Raw genomic sequence first — 20,382 nt, forward strand, 5'->3', positions numbered from 1 at the left:
TGGAGTTCTTTTTTTAATATATTTTTTTTTGTTTTTAACGATTTAAACCATATAGACACAAAAAATAGAAAAAATTAAAAATATAAACATTTTACAATTTTCATAAAATTAATTCTTGATCATTTACCCATTCCTTTATTTTGCCTTTGTTCTATATTTTATTTTGACCTCTAACATCCGTCGGCAACAAATTAAAAATGTTCGGAACGATATATTGCAGTGTTCGACTCCCATATTTATTGTTAATTCACTGCAATATTGCCTGATATTCTAATGATGAATATGAGGTAGAATTGGTGAATGTTACACGTGTGTTAAGTGATCACTTAAACCAGCCTATGACGGCCGTAAGCCCCGGAAATGCCCAGAATTCCATAATTTTTTTCATCTTTGTCAAAATGTTAATTTTTTAAGTTGACACCAAAAATCATGGATCATATTAAGGGTAACAATCAAAGCAAGGAACTTATTCTTACTTCTTTAATGCAATATTTAATTTTAATAAAGGTTAACCTTTCCCGTACTAATCATTACAAAATTACACGTGATCCGAAGCGGGGTACTAAAAGACCCCAGTTCATATGGAAATCGTAGTACGCAGCAAGTACATATCTTTATTAAAGTTGCGACAAAACGTGATCAATCCTGTGTTAAACCAATATAAAATAATTTAATCGCACCAAAACGTGACAATTTTACAAGCTAGAATTCCTGATTAATTAAAATTATTTATAATGGAAATGTAACGTTTTGGCGAGGACCTCTGTTTCGGCCAAAATCTGTGTATTTTTCAGAATAATTTATGTATTAAAATAGTATTAATAAATGTACGCGATAAGAACAAAGAGACGCAGTTCATCGACTAATATTTTGTTTATAATATTGTCCCCACTACGTGCAGCTCCTTTAAAATCGTACATAAGGGGTGGCGGACAAAATTTTGTGTGCTCAGATTAAATAATATTCAAAACGTGTATACGCAGTGCTCGCTCTGTTTTTATTTTGGTGTCGCTTTGTTCTTCTCGCCCTTGTGTTTTGTAATTTTAGATATATTGGTGTAATTTTGTTATTTTCACAATTATAACTTTGTTATTTTTAATAAATAAAAGATTGTCTTCATTTGCGCGTTTCCGTCTTCCTAATCAAAAGTGTTCCAGTACCGTTAGCAGTAACAACCTCCACAGTTGTCTTTAATACCTACTTATTATTTTTAAGATTAAAAAAATATGGAGTAAGCAGGTGTTAAAATACTTAAGTCATCGAATTAAAATTCATATATCGCTCACTCCTTTCAACAACGTCATTTATCAAAAAACTTGATTTTTCAGGAGATCGTTTTTAAAGTTTAAAAATATAATTAAATGAATTAAAAATCAAGCAACTTATTGAACTTTTTACTGTGCAACAGATCTTTTCAGGTAAAACCTGAATGTTTTTTCTCCATTTGAAAAATATTTATTAAAACTACATTAAAAAAATAATTAAACAATCCCTTTTCTTCAAAATGCAAAAACTACACTTTCTGCCCTGTAGCGGGTAAATATTAAGTTTAAAATATGCCACTTTTACTGAGATTTAGTACATTTTTTGGGTATTCCGAAAACATGCACAATTGAAAATTGACGATTTTTGATATTTGACGTTGTTGAAAGGAGTGAGCAATATTGGGTATTTCAATCCCCCTTGTCAGTGCCGGCTAGGTTAATGTATTATAGATAGGTAGGTACTCACAAAATAAGGCGCCCTATAGCGCCCACCTATTTATAGAGACAGGTCCCTATAAAGCAGTCCAATTTGGTCCTGTCCTGAGCCTACCGCTCTCCAATATGGCAGCCTTCCCCCCTCCTCTCCGCCCCTCGCTGTGAACAAACAGCCTTAATTGAGTTTTATTTATATGATATTAATGCTAATTGGATACCGGCCTATGCGGGGCACTTGTGATTCGTCTGTTAAACTGCGCCGGGACATGCGCAATCGCTTTAAAACAACTACAAACACAACGTAAATCTAATTAAACGAACAAAGCCAGTGGTGTATTCAAGATTTCAACAAGCCAAGAGTTTTATCGACTAAGTAACTTTTTTTTGAGTACCTATTATTAAACCATATCCGCTCCCCAGGTGGAGCGTATGGAGTCCACAAACTGTCTCCAGGCTTTTCTGTCGGCTGCCAGCTCCCTTGCATCCTCCCAAGTCAGATCCGCGTCCTGACGAGAGCTGCCGACGAATTGTCAGCAGTGGTCGTCCTGGGCGGAGCGAACCTGATGCCTTGTAAAAGAGGCAAGCTTGATTAAGACTCTCGGGAGGCATGCGGAGTACATGGCCAAGCCAACTGAATCGCCTTTTCTTGACGACAGTTGTGACCAAGATTTGCTGCGTCCTACGCCTTATCTCTTAATTCCTCACAAAGTCAAACCAACGCACGCCTAAAATTCTCCGCAGACACCTATTCTCAAAGCTTAGTACACGGTTGCTCTGGGCCCTTTGGGTATAAGAGAACAGGAGAAATACAGGCATTTTTGAGTACCTACTAAATTGTATTTTATTGTTAATTTTTTTTTTAATTTTGTGACAATTGTCTCTCCTGTTATGGCATTTCTAACAAATGACATTCGTTTGAAAATGTAAAAAAAAACAATAAATTACAATTTAGTACACTAAAAAAATCAGTGTTTGATTTTTACATTTAATATATATTTAAATTAAGATGGACGCCAAATCTATCAGTAAATGAACTACGTAGGTACCCAACTAACTACATAATACCTACATAAAGATCAAAGAAAAACTTAAAAATAAGTCATGAATTGACTGACTAAGTAATAGAGGAAGATACAGTAAAACATGGCATGATCAAGTATTTCAAATACTTGAAAGTGGTCAAGTCAGGAGTCGGAATAATTGACGTGTATGTATGAGAAGACTTTTGAATGTGGAGGAGGTGAAGATTGTGTGCAAAGACAAGGGCACGGGCAATCCCAGAGTGATGAAGCTTTTTATCCTTTCTGCCTACCGCTTGCAGGGAAGCGGCGTTAGTTAGTTAGTTAACTAACTAATATATAAAAGTTTTTTTTTAATGAACTAATTTTCACTGTGCTTCCTGGCAGAAGTAAGGGGAGAGAGTTCTATTCAGAACGACACAACTCTGCGATTTCAAACAATTTTCGCCTCTTCTACATTCTTGCATGTCTTCATATATACTCGACGATTATTCCGACTCCTCACCTAACCATTTTCAAGTATTTGAAAATGGTTCTGCTTCTATAAGGAACTACATTCGCCTCATAAATCTGTTTAACTGATCTTTCTTCACTCATTCGTTCCACATGTCCAAACTATCTCAACACACCTTTCTTAATTTTATCAATAATACTTATTTCAGTCTTGCATTCTTTCCTCATATCACCATTCGAGCTATCATATGTAGGTACATCGTTCTGCTGTACATTTCGATCGCATTCATATTATTTTTTGACATCTCATCAAAGATGAAGAAGAATATGGAAGTCTGGGCATTTACGGGGCTGACGACCGTCATAGGCTGGTTTAAGTGATCACTTTACACACGTGTAACATTCACCAATTCTACCCATTATTGACAACCACGCTACTCAAATTCTTGGAAGCTCTATAAGTATATATGAACCAATTTTGAAACATTATTCTTGAATCACTAGAACTTCACTATAGACATCTATTGGTGAGGTGAAAAGAAGCTTTTTTATTGAGCAGAAACTCTTTTATTAGTATGTGAGGTACGAATCCTGGATTATAATCACACACATGAGAAAAGCCAGAAAATATAATTTTCATTTTTATTATTTATGTTTATATACTTATAGCTCGATTGCATTCAGTTTATTTTCATCCAACTTTTGTCTACTCCATGCTTCACTTCAATACATTAGGGTTGGAACCAGCACCACCTCAACACATCATTTATTTGTTTTTAAAATATAGATTCTACAAAATTAAAAAAAAGTTAAAAAATAAATCAATAAATGTATTTATTTTTAATGAATTAACTGTCTTATTATAAGTATACGAATAGTATGAAGGAGCGAAATAAATATGAGAAATTCATTTTCATTGCCATTATTTCTTATTATATATATTTTTGAAGTTTCTTTATTGTCTTTTACGGCAAACTGCAAATCGAAAACTAAATAATCAGATTAATTGAAAATACACCGAATGGCACTGTTCCTTCAGATTTTTAAAAAGTAAGAGTAGTTTAAATAATATTTATTAAAAAAAATCTTTCAAATATTTCCGACTTCATCAGCGCTCATTTTTAATTCTTATTAGCGACAAAATCCAACATGTCATCCACTTCAGGTGCGACACTTTACACACATTCCATATTCGAGGGTTTGGCGGGCCGGTCCTTCATTGGTCTGAAAATTTCTAAGGCCCCGCCTCCGCCATATCAGGCCCCACCCACGACATCGGAAAGGAGGGGAAAAACCGGCTTCCGTCGCCGCGGATTCCGGTGGCAAAAGTCCGACGCGGGCCCGGCTTGGAAAACTCTGCTAGGAAACATGAAATCCTTCGGATACAGCCTTTAGTTTCCTTCGAAGCCTTCGCCGAGAAAGAGGGCCGAGAACGCGCTTTGCTCTTCGCGCCCGCCTGACGTTTCCGCGCCCGTTTGACGTTTCGTTTCTGACAGCTGTTCGAAAATGGAACCTTCATCGCCGTGAAGTTTGCGCGTGACGGTCGTGCCGGCGAATCGGCTCGGCGGATAGTGTTCGATTTTCGAATCTTGTTGACATTCGCAATCGCCCAACTGTCACTTTGACAGTTGAATTAGGGGGCCATTGTAAAAGTGGCTGTCACACGATAAACCTTCATTGATAAACGTCAAAAATTACCAAAAAAATAAATAAATTTAAATAAAACACTTTACACACGTAATTATAAAAAAAGTGATCTATTTTCATAGTATTTTTTTAAGTGTTTAAATTACATTTTGTGGCAATAATTTGACATTGACGCGAAGTGCAAGAGTCGGAGGATTGAGTTGACCATCTAGTCTCCACCTTCAGCAAGATAGCGTCCTCGGGAGGGCTGGTCTCCATGGACCTGAGTACCCGCGTGGGCGGGGGCGGCAAGCCGCGGGCGGCGAGGGCGGTGCTGTCCATCTCCAGCCTAGTCGGACAGCCGCCCGCCCTCGGCACCTACCTGGGAGACGAAGGTAGGAACTTTCAATTTAACACGTTGGGTGCGGTAAATGTTTTATGTACGCGCCAGGCGCGTACATAAAACATTTACCCGGTGCGGAATACGCTCTCGACGCGTAATGCTGATAACGATGAATCAAATGACTTTTTGCGTAATTTCAACTCTTACAGTTTTGACACGATATTTTACGTCAGTGTGTAATGAATAAAACAATACGAAAAAATAAATGTGTTATAATCGCTTGTCTTAAAGCAAGTGTAAACAAGAGATGCGCGTGAATGCTACACACAAAGAGCATGTGAATAGTACCTACATTTTATTTACCGGAGGGCATATTTTATTAGATGAATGGATGAAGGAAGCTAAGAGTGTATGTCAGGAAAGACGAGTGTGGTGTTCCATCCTCTCTGCCTACCATTGCTACCACCCTACTTCTTTAAACGGTGTGATAGTAGTACGGCTGTCCAAACTTAAAATACAGTAAAGGACATTTTTTTGTAGTACATTTTTTTGCATTTTTGGACTAAGTAGATTCTACTTAGTCCAAAAATGCAAAAAAAACGTACTACAAAAAAAATGTCCCTTACTGTGTTTTGAGTTTGGACAGCCGAGTGGTAGTAATATAATGACTGCCGAATCAATTATTGAATAAACCTCTCATGTAAGATAATGCTAAGTTTGCCATCTCGTCCGCCTCCGTAGTGAAGTGGTTAGAGGGATTGTCTATCTTGCTGAAGGTGCCGCTTTGTCAATTTCCAGGGGGAATAAATAAATACAATGAAAAGTGATTTTTCACTTTAAAACTTCTTGAATATGCTACAGGACTGGTGATTGAAGCGCAGGATTGACCACCTTGCATGGATGTAATTACGATCAAGATAACACTCCGTCGAGACGGTGTATTTATATTAGTATACACTCACTCTAAAATTTAAATTATCCATTTTATTCATTGTTTCGACATTCAATTTGTGGTAGACAAAGAAAATCACTTGTTTTTTACCGCTTGAGTTTATTTTATTATAACGACTAGTTTCGGAAACTATGCTTCCATCTTCAGATCTAAATATAAACAAAAGCATAATAAATAATTATCTGTTCTATAAATGCCCCCCTCATTATTTATAGAACAGATAATTATTAATTATGGTTTTGTTTATATTTAGACCTGAAAATGGAAGCATAGTTTCCGAAACTAGTCGTTATGATAAAATAGAGTCAAGTGATAAAAAACGAGTGTTTTTTTACATAAATAAATATATATATACATATATATATATTTATATATATATATATATATATATACATATATATATATATATATATATATATATATATATATATATATATATATATATATATATATATATATATATATATATATATATATATATATATATATATATATATATATATATAAATATGTAAATATATAATGTGAAAAATGGCAAAAAATACACACAAGAGAAGCAAGCCTATATTTTTAATGAAATAATATTGAAGTAATCATATTTCGAGATTTTAAATTAATTTTCATAATGTAATAAGGGGCTTGCTTAGCACACTTAATTAATTATCAGACTTATTTTTAAATTATTAAGCTTGCGAGCCCCCTTTGCCCACCCCTAGTTGTACCTGAATTGAATCAAGTACCAAATTTTATTAATGGGTAAGCGTAGATATTATTATTATTATTGATGAATGGGTAGTTTGATGAATGGAGTGGAATGTCATTGTACAAACGGAAGGAAGGAAGTGGTGATTATTGTTTCGTAATTTTTTTGTATTTCATGCACATATAGGTACATTACTTACATTATCTGAGTTTGTATCTATTTTATCTTATTTAGGTATGATATTACGAATAATAGGAAGTGTCAAATATTTATTTAACTTTTTAATTATCAATTTTCAATTTATTGTGCTATTTCTAAAAAAAATTAATACATGAAAATCTATGGTTATGACATTAAATTTTAATATAATAGTTATGAACAGTTTTTTTTTATTACAAATTTGAATTTTCTTTATAGGTAAAAAATTGGGAGATAGTAGTTCTCAACAAAGAATATGAATATGGATTTTAAGAAATAGTGGTATTACTTAGTTCAATTAAAATTAAAATATTGATTGATATTACCACAAATTGTCGGCCGAATCTATTAATGAAAATATGAAAATGCTTATACTCTTTACACTGTGAGTACATTTCTGTTTGGGATACAAAAATATTTTTAAAAAAAATGTATATAAAAGTACATAACAGTTTAAAATCTTTAAAAAATATATTTTATTTTCCTGTGAGTAAATTTCTGTTTGGGATACAAAAATATATGAAAAAATATGTATTATTTTTTGACATCTCATCAAAGATGAAGAAGAATATGGAAGTCTGGGCATTTAAATGCCCAGACTTCCATATTCTTCTTCATCTTTGATGAGATGTCAAAAAATAATATGAAAATAACTCCTGTAATTGGAGATAATCCAGATTTTGTGAACAAGTATTTGGACACACTCAAAATGTTGTAAAAAAATATGTATATAAAAGTACATAACAGTTTAAAATCTTTAAAAAGTATATTTTATTTATCATTTCAAATTTGTCTAGCTTTCCACCATACTGATGATGTCGGAACGATGAAACCCAGTCACCGATTAAATAAAATGTAGGTGGAAAAACTATGCAGTTTTTTTTTTTTTTTTTTATAAAAAATGCAGTTCCACCAAGAAACGTTACTACAAAAGTTAAATAAAAAAAAATATTATAGATTTTTATGTATAGGAAAATTATCATCGACCAATGAACAAATCAATCCAATTTTAATTTTAAAACAAATTAACTAACTAACCATCACGCGGCTTCCCCGTAGGGGTAGGCAGAGAGAATAGAACGCCACACCACTATGTCTTTGCAAACATTCTTCGCCTCTTCCACGTTCATGCATCTCCTCATACATACCCGCCGATTATTACGACTCCTAATCTGACCACTTTAAAGTATTTGGCATACCTGATCGTGCCGTGTTTTTCTCGGCCTTCCTCTGCTCCTTTTCCCAATTTCATTCGCCTCAAAAATTTATTTTAATTATGATTTAACTTGGTAAATATCATTATTTCTTAAAATCATCAATATTGACACGTGTTTCGATGTATTCAGTAACACCATATAATGCTGAATGCACCAAAACAGGTGTTACAATAGATCTAAAGAATTAGTGGTATTTACTAAGTAAAATTTAAGTGGAAAATGGATTATCATCAATTTTAGTTCTATTATTTTTTTATTTTATTTTTCTTTATTATTTTTTTATGTATTATTTTTTGACATCTCATCAAAGATGAAGAAGAATATGGAAGTCTGGGCATTTACGGGGCTGACGACCGTCATAGGCTGGTTTAAGTGATCACTTTACACACGTGTAACATTCACCAATTCTACCCATTATTGACAACCACACTACTCAAATTCTTGGAAGTTCTATATATATATATATATATGAACCAATTTAGAAACCTTGTTCTTGAATCACTAGAACTTCACTAGAGACATCTATTGGTGAGATGTAAAGAAGCTTTTTTATTAAGCAGAAACTCTTATATTAGTATGTGAGATCCGAATCCTGGATTATATTCACACACATGAGAAACGCCAGAAAATACCATTTTCATTTTTATTATTAAGCTTATAATTTCAGCCCCGTAAATGCTAAGACTTCAATATTCTTCTCCATCTTTGATGAGATGTCAAAAAATAATATGAAAATAACTCCTCTAATTGGAGATAATCCAGATTTTGTGAACAAGTATTTGGACACACTCAAAATGTTGTAAATTTTATTTCTTTTGTTGAATACACCTTGTGAATGTCTAAAACAATAATTTATATTTCTTATTTTAGTGGAACTTATCTAAACTCCTCCTATAATGACAGCGATGAATGTAAATGTTGAGATTTGATTAAATATGCTAATTTAACTTTGCTCTTTTGACATATTCAATTAATTTTCATTCCATTTTGAATAACAAATTAAATGATATGCTAATTTTTATATCATTTCAACTTGTTTCCATTTATTTATTTATTTATTTTATTAATTTATTTACAAGCTAGTTAAAATTCTTAATTTTATTCGTTAGTCGGTTATCGTTAACACAATTTCTTCTGGCATATGGATATTTGAAACATTATTTAAATACACATGAGTGTATAAGTTCCAAAATTAGAATTCTCCAGTGACAAGTTTCTATAAACTTTTTGAATATTTTTTATATTCAAAGCATTTACTTTGTGGTCAAACATTTGAATTGATATTAGTAATGTTAGTAAATAACCACTCACCGACTACTTCTGTCTACCGGTTTCGAGACGTACCCGTCTCTTCGTCAGGACATACACTACAATTTAACAATCATGCGAACAACACTACACCACACCCACTTAGTACTATTCACATACACTATCACTACACATGCAAAACATGCAGAGCGAGTTGTTAGTCCCACCATGCTTTTGGGAAACTGCATTGTAGTGATAGTGTATGTGAATAGTACTAAGTGGGTGTGGTGTAGTGTTGTTCGCATGATTGTTAAATTGTAGTGTATGTCCTGACGAAGAGACGGGTACGTCTCGAAACCGGTAGACAGAAGTAGTCGGTGAGTGGTTATTTACTAACATTACTAATATCAATTTTTGAATATAGTTGAAATTACATACTTGAAAGCGGCCGTGTCAAGAGTCGAAATAATCGGAGGGTATGTGAAAAATAACTCCTATAATTGGAGATAATCCAGATTTGTGAATAAGTATTTGGACACACTCAAAATGTCGTAAATTATCAGAGTATTATCACAAATAATAATAATTTGAAAAAAGAGCAGTGGAAGACCGAGAAAAACTTGGCACGATCAAGTATGCCAAATACTTGAAAGTGGTCAGGTTAGGAGTCGAAACAATCGGCGGGTATGTATGAGGAGATGCATGAACGTGGAAGAGGCGAAGAATGTTTGCAAGGACAGAGTGGTGTGGCGTTCTATTCTCTCTGCCTACCCCTGCGGGGAAGCGGCGTGATGGTTAGTTAGTTAGTTTGTTTATTATCCTTCGTACTCGAGGAAATGAGCTTATTACAAATCAAGTAGTTACATATCGTAGGTATACTGCCAAAAAACGTTAACTTTGAAATTCCTGTTTTAATAATCTCTGTTATATAAAATCTTTAGCCTGAATAAAATACCCGCTAATAAACTCAAAATTTAATTTACTTTTAAAACCACATTATTATGACATTTCAAACTACTTAGTGTATTTTGACAGATTATAGAACAACATTTTGAGTGTGTCCAAATACTTGTTCACAAAATCTGTATTATCTCCAATTAGAGGAGTTATTTTGATATTATTTTTGACATCTCATCAAAGATGAAGAAGAATATGGAAGTCTGGGCATTTACGGGGTTGACGACCGTCATAGGCTGGTTTAAGTGATAACTTTACACACGTGTAACGTACACCAATTCTACCCATTATAGACAACCACAGTATTCAAATTCTTGGAACTTCTATATATATATATATATATATATATATATATATATATATATATATATATATATATATATATATATATATATATATATATATATATATATATATATATATATATATATATATATATATATATATATATATATATGAACCAATTTCGAAACGTTGTTCTTGAATCATTAGAACTTCACTAGAGACATCTATTGTTGAGATGAAAATAATTCCATATTCTTCTTCATCTTTGATGAGAAGTCAAAAATAATAGTTTATAGAACGTTGAAAACTTTATAAATCATGAAGTCGATATTGTATATTTTAAAGTTTTTGAGATGTTTTTGCCAGTAGCCACGATATATAGATTCTAACGAATTAGTTTGATAGATTTATGTTATGCCTATTTTACATAATGAGGTGGTAATAAAGGATCTATAGATCCTAGATCCTGCCAAGGTGGTTGTGGTCTCGTTTGCGTAAATTGTTTTCTGTTTTGTGTAAATTGGTCTCATCCTCGGGCTGTTAGCGCTTGTAAAACAACATATAAATGTATTGTCGAAATCTGTCGGTAAGGGGGCACAATTACACCCCAAACGTTGCCATTAATTCGACCTGTCGTAAAATGTAATTTGTAGCGACTAATTGGCCACTACCCCAATAAAATACACAGGATGCACTTTTATATACAAGGTAACTGCCCCTAACACCGAAGTTTTTTTGGGTGAAAAATGTTAATAAAACAAACGTAAATTTTAGACGGTTTCCAGGTAACATAGTTTTGATCGTTATTCATTTAAGACTGCCATCATTGCATTTAAATTGTTTTCTGTATTTTTCAAAAAGTTTATTCAATGATAATTGTGTTGGTTTTGTAACGAACTGATGTTTAAAAGGCTTTAAAAAAATATTTTTAATAATTTTCTTGATTTGAATGGTAAATACCACTATTTCTTAAAATCTATTTTACACGTTTGTCGATGCATTCCGTAACATTTTTAAACACCGCATTCTGTGTTTGAAAACACACAATACGGTTTTTAAAAGTGATTCGGAATTCATCGAAACACGTGTCACGATAGATTTTTAAGAAATTGTGTTATTTACCAAGTAAAATTAAAACTGAAAATGGAAAAATATTACTACAAATTGACCGCATTTATGAAAATTAAATTCAATTGACAAAAATATTTAATTTCCTTTTGTTTTTAATTTCCCATAATTATCAGCATTATGCATTTGGGAAAACTCTAAGGACACATTTTAGAGGAAGCATATTTTTAATTTACGCTTAATAAATGTGTAGGTTCTTCTTTATATAAATGGTTTAATTATTCCTTTAAATTAATAACTGATTCTACGAATTTAATATGCCAAAAATCTACATTTATATAATCTATCTATGTTTTAAATATATCAACGTTTTATGGTACATGCGGCGCTAAGATGTAGTGCCCTATGTAGCACTGGGTGCATTTAAGGGTTTTTAAAAAATGTATATAAACACGCGTGAATTCGAATGAACTTTTGTGTCGAAATTGCAGATAATTTAATAAAAGTAGGTGCTTTTAAAATTTAGAAAAGGAGTAATTGAATTGTATTTTTGGTTTGTTTAATTCACTTCATATGAAAAAATGTAAACTTTGAGTAAACATGTCGCTCACTCCTTTCAACAACGCATATAAAAAAATATTTTTCAGGAGATTGTTTTTAGAGTTGAAGAATATAATAAAGTGTATTAAAAATAAATAATAAGCCACTTATTGAACTTTTTACTGTGCTAGAGATCTTTTTAGGTAAAACCTGAATGTGGTTTCTCCATTTGAAAAATATTTAGTATATTTAAAAAAATAATTAAATCACACCTTATCTTCAAAATGCAAAAACAACACTTTCTGCCCTGCAGCGGGTAAATATTAAGTAGAAAATATGCCGCTTTTTCTGGGATATAGTACATTTTCTGGGCATTCCAAAAACATGCACAACTAAAAATTGACGATTTTTGATATATGACATTCTTGAAAGGAGTGAGCGATATGAAAAAAATGCATACTTTGAGTAAACATGTCGCTCACCCCTTTCAATAACGTCATATTTTAAACAACTTGATTTTTCAGGAGATCGTTTTTTAATTTTGAGAATATAATAAAATGTATTGAAAATAAAAATCAAACCACTTTTTACTGTGCAACATATCTTTTTATGTAAAACCGGAAGGTTTTTACTCCATTTGAAAAATAATAAATTTATAAAAAAAAAATAAAAACAAAAATTTCTGCCCTGTAGCGGGTAAATATAAAGTTAAAAATATGCCCCTTTTGCTGAGATATAGTACATTTTCTGGGCATTCCAAAAACACACACAACTAAAAATTGTCGATTTTTGATATATGACGTTGTTTGAAAGGAGTGAGCGATATGTAGAATTTATTTAGTATGTCTTCAGTCCTTTTGTGGGGGCATTTCGGAAACAATAAGATCTGTTGAATTTTCCAGTTTAATGCAGCACTATATTTCAGGGTAATTTACGTATGTACGCCAGTATATTGATGGCCACATTAACATTGTTGCATATTTCCAACACTTTGTAACGCTTGTAATAATTGCACACTTAAAATATAATATTTATGGGCCCATAAGATGTAATAAGAATAAAAACTCTCCGAGCATATTATTATGTTATTGGTAGTTGGGCACAAGGATTCATAGTTGTCTTAGTGTAGGAATTAAATCATTACGTTAATTATATTTAAACTAAGCATTTTGCTTTTAATTAAAGTTTTAAATTGGTAAATACTAAGTGAAACTAAATGTTATCAGTAAAAATAAGAAATAGTGGTATTTACTAAGTAAAACATAAATAAAAAATGGAAAGGTATTCCCGCAAAGTGACTGCCGAATCAATTGATAAACATTTTTAATTATTATATGTAAGAGAGACGATAGAATAACAGGCACAAGGATAGACAACGATATTTCATTTATATGCTTATTTTTGCAGAGAAGTGTCTGTGTTCTTATTATATTCATAAATATTTCAATTTCAAATTATTTTGGTAGGTATAATCAGTTTGTTATTAAAAATTAAAAATTACTCACAAACAAGAAAATAATGAAATGAATATATACACACATATATATATTTATATATATATATATATATATATATATATATATATATATATATATATATATATATATATATATATATATATATATATATATATATATATATATATATATATATATATATATATATATATATATATATATATATATATATATATATATATATATATATGTGTGTGTGTGTGTGTGTGTGTGTGTGTCTTCTTCCGTCTCTTCAACCCTTATCCACACCCGAGATAACACTGCTTCATATAAACGCAGTGTTATCTTGATCGTTAACACATGAAGAAAAGGTGATTAGTCCCTCAGCTTCAGGTACTAGTCCAGGGTAATTTTTTAACATTTTTGACTGAAAAATCATTTATTTATGTGTTTATAAATATTTATAATATGTACTTATATATTTATCAATGCGTTAGAAGAATGTATACGTTGTGCATACATTATACATCACGAAATCAAGCATGTAGTCGTATGTTACGAGTACATGTGTGTGTACACGCGTATGCCTCTTGCATGTATGCGGTGGGGGGTGGTCGCGTGACTTCTTAATAGAATTAAGATTGAAATCTCCAACTTTCTGCTACTTTAGCAAATTGCTCCACTGATTGAATAATTATTATTACATATCGAATAAGTAGAAGCCATTTCAGAGACGCTAGATAACGAAAAATAATTAAAAGAGCGTTTTCCACTTTTTATTTTTGACATCTCATCAAAGATGAAGAAGAATACATTGTTCTGACGTAATTGTTACATTAATTACGATATTTTTGTATCATTTAATAAAAATGAATAAAAAATAACCGGCATTGCTCTATAAAATAAAAATATATGTGTACTTTAATGCGTATGTAAGTTGAATATTTGATATGCAACTTATTGTACACGAGTGTGGGTACATAAAATATAATGAATTCCTATAATTTTTTGATATCTCAACAAAGTTGAGGTAGAACATGGAAGTTGGACATTTACGGGGGTGAGGACCGTCATAGGCTCGTTTAAGTGATCACTTTACACACGTGTAACATTCACCAATTCTACCCATTATTGACAACCACACTACTCAAATTCTTGGAAGCTCTATATACATATCGCTCACTCCTTTCAAGAACGTCATAAATCAAAAATCGACAATTTTCAGTTGTGCACGTTTTCGGAATGCCCAGAAAATATACTATATCATAGCAAAAGAGGCATATTTTTAACTTAACATTTACCCGCTACAGGGCAGAAAGTGTTGTTTTTGCATTTTGAAGAAAAGGTATTGTTTAATTATATTTTTAAATATATTAAATATTTTTCAAATGGAGAAAGAACCTTCATGTTTTACCTAAAAAGATCTGTTGCACAGTAAAAAGTTTAATGAGTGGCTTGATATTTATTTTTAAAACATTGTATTATATTTTGAAATTTTAAAAACGTTCTCCTGAAAAATCAAGTTTTTTGATTTATGACGTTCTTGAAAGGAGTGAGCGATATGTGAACCAATTTTTAAACATTTTATTCAATCACTAGAACTTTACTACAGACATCTATTGGTGAGATGAAAATAAGCTTTTTATTAATTAGAAACTCTTTTATAAGTATATGAGGTCCGAATCTTGGATTATAATTACATACATGAGAAACGCCAGAAAATATCATTTATTTACAACATTCTGAGTGTGTCCAAATATTTCTTAACATTATCTCCAATTATAGGAGTTTTGTTATTCGATAATTCTTCCGTCTACTACTATCTTTCCTCCTTAAAATCACATCGTGGCATTGTGGCATGTCCGGAACAACTCGACTTTTCTTCCGGTCTACGGACACGTTAATTGTTGTATTTATAGGAACTCGTTAGCCATTAGTGCATGGTGTTGCATATAAGTTACTTGCCGATTGTCTTCATAAAATAACCCTAAAAATACACAACATAACGTACTAATTTATGGTGCAAGTTTTTATTGAACGTTGCTCAATTGAACGAATGAAAAATATGAAATAAACACGTCGAAAATAAAATAATAAAATAATAATCATATATCGTATGTAAAAACATTAAAAAAATAACATCAATTATATATATATATTTATATTTTTTTTTAATTATTATTAAAATGGTAACAAAAGTTGTTTTGTTAATAATTTTAATTAATTTTCTAGACATTTCTATATTACAATCAACAAACAATAAAATAACGCAGTTCCCTCTTATAAAGAGACTAAGCTCTTGTGCTTGGAGAGGAACTCATAATTATTATTTTTTAAATATTTGTTGGTTATAAAATTTATTTAATTATAATTATTTTATGTGTGTTTTATTATTATTTTTTTATTACTAAATTATTTAATTAACAATGAATTACGTTACAAATATTTAATCCGTACAATTTGAGTCTGTATTCTATTCTTATCGACACTTTGTTGATATCTTAACTCACTTGTGCTATTTTTAGTTTAAGTTTTCCGCATAAAACGTATTTGAAAATGATGCGAAATGCATCGAAACACGTGTCATAATAGATTTTAAGAAATAGTCGTATTTATCAAGTAAAACTTAAATTAAAGTAGGGCAGTTATATTTTATTGGGAAGATCGCACTTCGTCATAATAAAAGGATTATTATCCTCCAATAAAATCCCTCTACTGTGAATGTACCGTATGTAATTGGTATATGTTGTAAACCGTCCCTTGCAGATGAGGTTATATACCATAAATACTCGCAATGTGTAGCACTTCTGCAACAAAGTGTTTAGCATAAAATGTACACCATAAACCATTTTTATTATACCATTAATTTTAAATTAGGTACGTTTTTGTAATCTATATAAATAAAAAATATAAATTCATAACGTTTACATCTTCTCAGACTTACATCTTCTTATATGAAAGAAGGTGTAAGTCCGAGCATCCAAGGGCTAGTATTTGGTGTGAAGCGTTCACCATTTTATCAATTTTTGAACATTCATATTGCATCCTAAAAGATATGGTAAATCTCCTTAAACGAGTAGAGATTGAAAACCAGGCACTGGGTCTGGAGATTAACTAAAGCAAAACCAAGATCATGATTTGACGTTTGGTAATCTCAGAAACTCACTCGAAGGTTCAGAGATAATAAACGAGTTTCAGTTCCTTAGAAAAAATTAAATCATCAATGAACTTGCTGAGGAAAGATCAGACGTCGTATCGCCATCGCCAAAAGTGCCATGTCTAAGCTAGATAAAATCTGGAAAGACCGGGGCCTGAGAACAACACCAAGATAATCCTTATCAAGAGTTTGGTCCACTCCATTTTTCTCTATGCTGCTGAATCATGGACCATAAAAGCAGCAGAAAGGGGAAAAATTGACGCCATACAAATATGGTGTTGGAGGCGCATGCTTCGAATTCCATACACAGCTAGACGCACCAACGAGTTCATTCGTCAGGAGTTACACTTGGCTGGCTTGACTCTGGCCAGTGTCTGTACACGACGGATTCTTCAGTTCTTTGGACACGTTACGCGTAGAAATGAGGAAAACCTGGAATGATTGGTTGTGATTGGTAGCCTGGAAGAGAAAGGAGTGAGAGGAAGATCCCCACACGATGGACCGATCAATTCAAGACAGCAGCAGGCACTTCGGTGGTTGGAGCGCTACGTGCAGCGCAGTCAAGGGATAACTGGAGAAGAGTCATTGCTTCGACAAGGGTCACAACCCTCAGTTATGAGGACTAAGATTTTTTGTTTTATTTTACCTCTAGCTTTTTTTTAAATTATTTATTTGGCAGTATGAATATATAAAAAAACTATAGGTAAAATAACTGTGAACAGACTGTAATAACAGTAACAATCGTGGATGATTTATATAGTGCCATTCTCGTAAAATACTACCTCAAGGGCGCTTATACATACTTATATGAATTATGAAATGAAAATGATAATGAGATGAAATTTTTTTAAAGAAAAACGTCGACAATCGGCTGAGTCTGAAGGGGGGAAAGTGGGGCCGCCATATTATTGCGACTTCTTCTCGGTCTTCGTGGGCTGCACCATAGCCAAGATCTCATCGATCTTTCTACATTATTATTGTAGCATCCTAGTGTTTTTGACTAAATATTCTCGAGGGCCCTACGGGGAGAACTCTGATTCGTTTTTAATTCGATAATTTTACACAGCTTACGTTTATCTCCGCTGTTGACAGTATTAAATGGGCTGCGAATTATTCCGTAAGTATTCCCTAATGACGACATTGTGGGCACTTATAATTTGTACACAAGAGACACAGGCGTCACACCTGCTGAAAAAACTTTAATTAATTGCCTGAAGCGAGAGATTTTATCACAAGACCTGGCAGCACTGGGTAATTACAACCATACTCCAGGTAGCCGCTTGATATGAAAAGCAATTAGTTGTTGTCAGATATGAAAAAAAATCACAACATATAAAGGTACCTACGCGGCGACTAGTACCTACGTAATATGTACCCAACCTAGAATGATTTTTATAAAGTACACATTAGTACCGCTGCGAACATGAATTGTAAAAAATAAATTAAAAACAACGGATATAAAGTTTGTAAAAAACACGTTCTTACCACCAAAATTCATAATTAAATTAATGTTTTTTATTATTATTTATTATCATATGATTTATTTATTATCAGACACTGGATTATTCACCCTACGGATGATATATCAATTTATATTATAGGTGATATATCAATTTATAGTATATACTAGGTAGTTAACCAGCCTATGACGGTCGTCAGCCCCGTAAATGCCCAGATTCCCATATTCTTCTTGGTGTTAATAAAGTGGTTTAAATAAAGTTGTTTTATTTTATGAAGTTAATAAAGCCACAAAGTATCTACGAAAAATATTCAAGGAAAAAAGTATATTGTTAAAAATACGATTATTTATAATGTATTTAAGACTATTTTTTTAAGCTTAAATGAAAAAAAATCAGTACAGTTTGGTGCATCCGGTCGTCCTCTGGACAGAACTTGGTAATTTTGATTTTATCTCGTTGCATTAGGAGCTTACAACAGTGACAATCACAAAAGAAAATAATACCTCAGACGAAGAGGACTACATTGTTCCGACTAACACTTCACAGAACATTAACTCGACGCTGCACTATAGTCCTATATCTATGGCGTAATTACTTTTTTTTTTAAAAAACAAGTTAAATATGTCAAAATGTGCGGAAAGACTATTTACATCGGGAGAAACATCGACAGAATTGATTTCGTGGGGAAATGTTGCGAGATGGCGCGAGTGTCATTGTAGCAATGAGTAAAATGGCGCCATTTCTGTTGATACAACGTCTGGATGGCATCTTCTGTAATATTTCTCAAGGTAGGGACTGACCGGAATTATTTCGTCGTAACGTAACACGTTACGATGCGAGCATTCGTACAGTCAGTACAGCGAGCCGAGCTGCTCGCCGCTCGTTGCGAATGCTCCATCCGAAGTCGGATGCAATTTTAGGCCGTATCAAGGTTGACAATCTCTGGGAAATGCCCCAAGCAACGGGGAATATTTTTTTCTTCATCTGGAGTAAGCTGTAATTGATTAAAATCACAGGACCAAGATTCACGTCTTCGTCATCCGACATTTTAACTATGAATGCAAAGTTGCAAAGATTCATTCAGATTTTGGGTTATTGATTTTATACAAATTTAATACAGATTTCTAGACTGTAGTTAAGATTTTTTGGTTTGCATATCGCTCACTCCTTTCAAGAACGTTTAAAGTTAAATAAAAAATCGTCAATTTTCAGTTGTGCATGTTTTCGGAATGCCAAAAAAATGTACTATATCCCAGCAAAAGCGGCATATTTTTAACTTAATATTTACCCGTTACATGGCTGAAAGTGTTGGTTTTGCATTTTGAAGAAAGGGTTTTATTTAATTATTATTTTTTAAATATGCTAAATATTTTTCAAATGGAGAAAAAACCTTCAGGTTTTACCTCAAAAGATCTGTTACAAAGTAAAAAGTTTAATAAGTGACTTGATATTTATTTTTAATACATTGCATTATATTTTTAAACTTTAAAAACGTTCTCCCAAAATATCAAGTTTTTTTCATTTGTGACGTTCTTGAAAGGAGTGAGTGACATGGCAACACTGAGCACAAGGCCACAAGCGAGCAGTTGTGTTCTAAACGAGCACTGATCGCGGTCAGTCAGCAATGCCGTAACGTCGTAACGTAACATGCTCGCCGCGAGCGATGTTACGACGTTACGTTACGACGAAATGCTCCAGCCAGTATTTACTATAAAAGTGTAATTACGCCATTTTTACACCAAATCAGCGATATACGGATGGATTATTTCACAACATTTGTTCACCTTATTAAACGAGTGAAAATGTAAAGTAATGAATATACAAATACAGCAGACTAAATAAGTCATATATCTATAAAATAATGATAAGATAAACTTAACATTTAAGAGATACATTGTATCGTCGATTTTAGCGCCTATCGATAAAACTTTACGAGCTGAACATAAATAATATGAAATGTTTTCTTGATTCGGAGTAGGGGAGAGTGCCCATGGATGGG

The 20,382-nt window shown here is 32.4% G+C and overlaps 1 protein-coding gene across 1 annotated transcript in view; it reads left to right on the forward strand.

The window, feature by feature from the left end:
• The first annotated feature begins 4,504 nt into the window (after positions 1-4,504).
• Positions 4,505-20,382, forward strand: part of LOC148310385 (homeobox protein aristaless-like) — a 167,158-nt gene continuing 151,280 nt past the window's right edge. Inside the window, exon 1 of the mRNA XM_088258496.1 lies at positions 4,505-5,193. Coding sequence (XP_088114622.1) covers positions 5,076-5,193 — 118 coding nt within the window. The 5' untranslated portion in view covers positions 4,505-5,075. The remainder of the gene's footprint in view (positions 5,194-20,382) is intronic.

Source organism: Brachycentrus maculatus, unplaced genomic scaffold, assembly GCF_059751285.1.
Source record: "Brachycentrus maculatus isolate JH-2025_06_01 unplaced genomic scaffold, ASM5975128v1 h1tg000097l, whole genome shotgun sequence".
Taxonomy (NCBI): Eukaryota; Metazoa; Arthropoda; class Insecta; order Trichoptera; family Brachycentridae; genus Brachycentrus; species Brachycentrus maculatus.